Source organism: Oryza sativa, chromosome 7 (assembly GCF_034140825.1).
Source record: "Oryza sativa Japonica Group chromosome 7, ASM3414082v1".
Lineage (NCBI taxonomy): Eukaryota > Viridiplantae > Streptophyta > Magnoliopsida > Poales > Poaceae > Oryza > Oryza sativa.
In genome coordinates this window covers 28,944,137-28,947,559 of record NC_089041.1, presented here as the reverse complement: position 1 = coordinate 28,947,559, position 3,423 = coordinate 28,944,137, and the positions used below count along the sequence as shown (strand labels likewise).

Below are 3,423 nucleotides of genomic sequence, written 5' to 3'. Positions count from 1 at the left end.
CGCCGGGGCATGGGGCCAACGGGACCGGGCCGGGCGGTGGTCAGGTTCATGGCTGCATGCAGTCTCTTGCATGCAAATATAGTGGTTAGCTCTTTACTTGTTTGTCTTATATATTTTTTTTCTATGTCTAAATCTGTGTTAGGTTTATAGCTCGTTTTTCATCTTTTCTCTCTTCTTTCATCTACCTCAGCATTCAATCTTTTTATAAATCTTTTTATAGCCCCTATTATACTGCTCTCACGCAGGGCCAATCCAACGACCAGGTCACATGGCAACTGTACCAACATGTACTCTGGTGATCAGCGCCTAGAGCACGGCCAAACAGTAGGTGTGGCCTATCGCTACAGTCCAGGTCACCCCGTGCTAGTATCATCATCCATGGAGATATCATATCAGATCAGATCTCGAAGCTACCCGATAATGCACACATCGACTCGCCGGCCCTCTTATCATCCCCCAGCTCCTACTATGAACAATTTTAAACATGATCTCAAACCTCATAGTTTGAATTCCTTTTGAGAAGTCTAAGACTACTCTAATGCCTTTTCTTCTTCCTGTGAAGTATCCAAACGACTAATTTGACAAATGTCTTTATTTTGAGTTTATGTCAGATTTCATATAGCATGACATTTAATTACTGTGTTTTTTTTTCTATTTTTCCATTTTTTTTTCTTAATTTCTTATACGTTCTAAAGGAGCCCAAACGAACGGATGGCTGCTGAAGCCTGGAGAAAGAACAACGTTAGGTAGGGGATAATGTTCCCTTTTGCAAGTGGCGCCTAGTACTTCCTCAGTCCAAGAAAAAAAGGTAAATCCTAGATTTTCGTGTCCAACTTCAACTGTCCGTCTTATATAAAATTTTTTTATAATTTGTATTTTTATTGTTGTTAGATAATAAAACATAATTAATATTTTATGCATGACTTGTCTTTTTAATTTTTTTTCATAAATTTTTTAAATAAGACGGACGGTCAAACGTTAGACACGAAAACCACGGTTTGTCTTTTTTTTTTTTTATAGATGGAGGGAGTAGACAGTAGCCTCTGAACGGTGTTCCGATGACGCGTTCGAGGTACGCACGACACGATGATAGCGAGAACCGCCACAAAAGCGCAGTGCCAGCCTCTCTCTCTGCCCATCCGCGACGGGTTCGCACCAGCAGCAACTTGTATAGCTGACTCTGTTTTTTTTTTAACGCCACTTGCATAGCTGACTCTGGCTTCCAACAATTTTCAGCGAACCAATTGGCATCGTTCCATGAGAAGCTGTGTAAACTAAGAACTGGTCGACTGTTTTATCGGGCAATCGATCGAGGGAGGAAAAGTCGAACGGCAGCTCTCGTCCACAAGAGAGGCAAGATTTTCGTCCATCCTGTGTCATCTGACGCCGACGAGTCGACGAACTTCAGTATCTTGTATTCTTGTCCGCTCATCATAGCAGGGAATTTTTTGCCTCTTATTTTCCAGCCCAGACATCACCAAATCGTGCTTACATACCACCTCCATGACGCCGTCCATGAACAAATACATCCCAAAAAAACCCAAACAATTCGCCGACGGGAGACATCACTCACACGGTTACACTGAACAACACAAGAACAAATCTCGATTGCAATTTGCAAGCACGCGGCAACGAACCAGCTCACCCTCTCGTCGGCAGCTCAGATGGCTGCCGGAGGCTTCATCGCCGGCTCGAGCCTGGCCTTCCAGAACCGGGCGGCCTCGGCGCCGTAGCCTTTCACCACCTCGACGACGGACACCGCGTCGGCGATCTTGAACACGCAGACCTTGGCCACAATGCCGCCGTTCTCGCCTTTCACGTACACCGGCCCGGTGCCCTTCTTCCCTTCTCTCGTTACCATGTACCCTTCCTTCTTCCCGGCCTCCTCCACTCGGGATAGCACCGCCGCCGCCGGCTCGCCGACGAACACCCGCTCCTTCCCCGGCTCGGCGCCGAAGAGGCCGGAGAGGTCGGAGCCAGGGGAGCATGCGAGTATGTCGAACGCCGTCATGTCCCGGGCCATGTCGTCCTCCTTGAACTCGGTCTTGAATTTGGCCTCCTCGTCGTGGCCGTGCTGCATCAGCTGCGCCATCGCGAAGTGGCTCGCGTCCTGGCGGAACCACGGGTGGGTGATGATCTCCTCCGTGTCAATGCGGGTCGCCGGGTTGGGGTCCAGGATGCGGCGGACCAGGCACCGGAGCTCCGGCGAGAACCAGGCCGGGCACCGGAACTTGCCGGCGTAGATCTTGCGGTACATGTTGACGAGGCTGGCGTCGTTGAAGGGGAGGTACCCCGCGGCGAGCACGAAGAGGACGACGCCGCAGGACCAGATGTCCACCTTCGCTGGGTTGTACCCCTTCCTCGACAGGATCTCCGGCGCCACGTAGGCCGGGGTGCCGCAGAGGGTGTGGTGGAGGGCGCCGTCGGCGACGGCGCCGAGGCCGAAGTCGGCCACCTTGAGGTCGCCCGCGTCGTCGAGGAGGAGGTTCTCCGGCTTGATGTCGCGGTGGTACACGCCACGGGAGTGGCAGTACCGGACGGCGGAGATGAGCTGCCGGAAGTAGTGCCGCGCGAGGTCCTCCGTCATGCGGCCGGACGCGTCGAGCAGGGAGAAGAGCTCGCCGCCGGCGGCGAGGTCGAGGACGAAGTGGACCTTCTTGCGCGTGGCCAGAATCTCGCGGAGGCGCATCACGTGGCGGTGGCGCAGCCTGGGGAGAATGGCCGCCTCCCGCTCGATGGGCGCGGGGCGGAGGAGGACATCCTCCTCGCCGCCGCGGAGGCCGCCGCCGTGGCGGGGGTTGGGGAAGGACTTGATGGCGACGTCGCGGCCGGTGAGGAGGTCGCGGGCGAGGTACACCTTGGCGGAGGCGCCGCGGCCGAGGAGGCCGCCGAGCTCGTACCTGCCGAGGAGTACCCTCCCGGCGGCGGTGGCCTCGTCCCCAGCCGCCGGCGTTGATGCGGCGGGTGGGACGGAGCCGGTGGAGGGCGGCATCGTGGCGGCGGTGTCTGCTCGTCCGGCGCCGTCGTCGCGATCGGTCGCGACAGAGGAGGGGGAATTTTGAGGCTCTTTGCGGGTGGGGAAACCTGGGGGAAAATCAGAGGATTGATGAAAAGCTCGCGACTCCTCTCTGGGATTTGGGGGCTCGTTTTGAGTTGGAGAAGATTTGGGTGCGAGCGCGTGGCGGTATTTATCCGTCTCGCGGTTGGTCGCTGCGGGAGGAGACGGGACTCTCTCGGTGACACTGCCGGGTGGGCCCGACGGCACATTGGCAATGGTAGCAACCGAGAAAGTTCACGTCATCACAACACGTACTTATCAATGTTTATTACTCTCTCCCATAATATAGCAACCTAGTACCCGTTGCTATATTATGGGACGGAGGGATTATGTTTAGTGGTGTTCGTATACGGTGTGATTGCGTT

General features: G+C 54.7%; 1 protein-coding gene across 1 annotated transcript; it reads right to left on the bottom strand.

Moving 5' to 3' along the window:
- Positions 1–1,436: 1,436 nt before the first annotated feature.
- On the bottom strand, positions 1,437–3,158 carry LOC4344285 (CBL-interacting protein kinase 29-like). Its single transcript, NM_001422287.1, has one exon. The coding sequence runs from the start codon at positions 2,990–2,992 to the stop codon at positions 1,661–1,663; it is 1,332 nt and encodes a 443-aa protein (NP_001409216.1). The 5' UTR covers positions 2,993–3,158; the 3' UTR covers positions 1,437–1,660.
- Positions 3,159–3,423: the final 265 nt, after the last annotated feature.

Bases quoted from the DNA above. Each gene is read 5' to 3' on its own strand.
- LOC4344285 (NM_001422287.1), bottom strand. From the start codon at position 2,992: ATGCCGCCCTCCACCGGCTCCGTCCCACCCGCCGCATCAACGCCGGCG.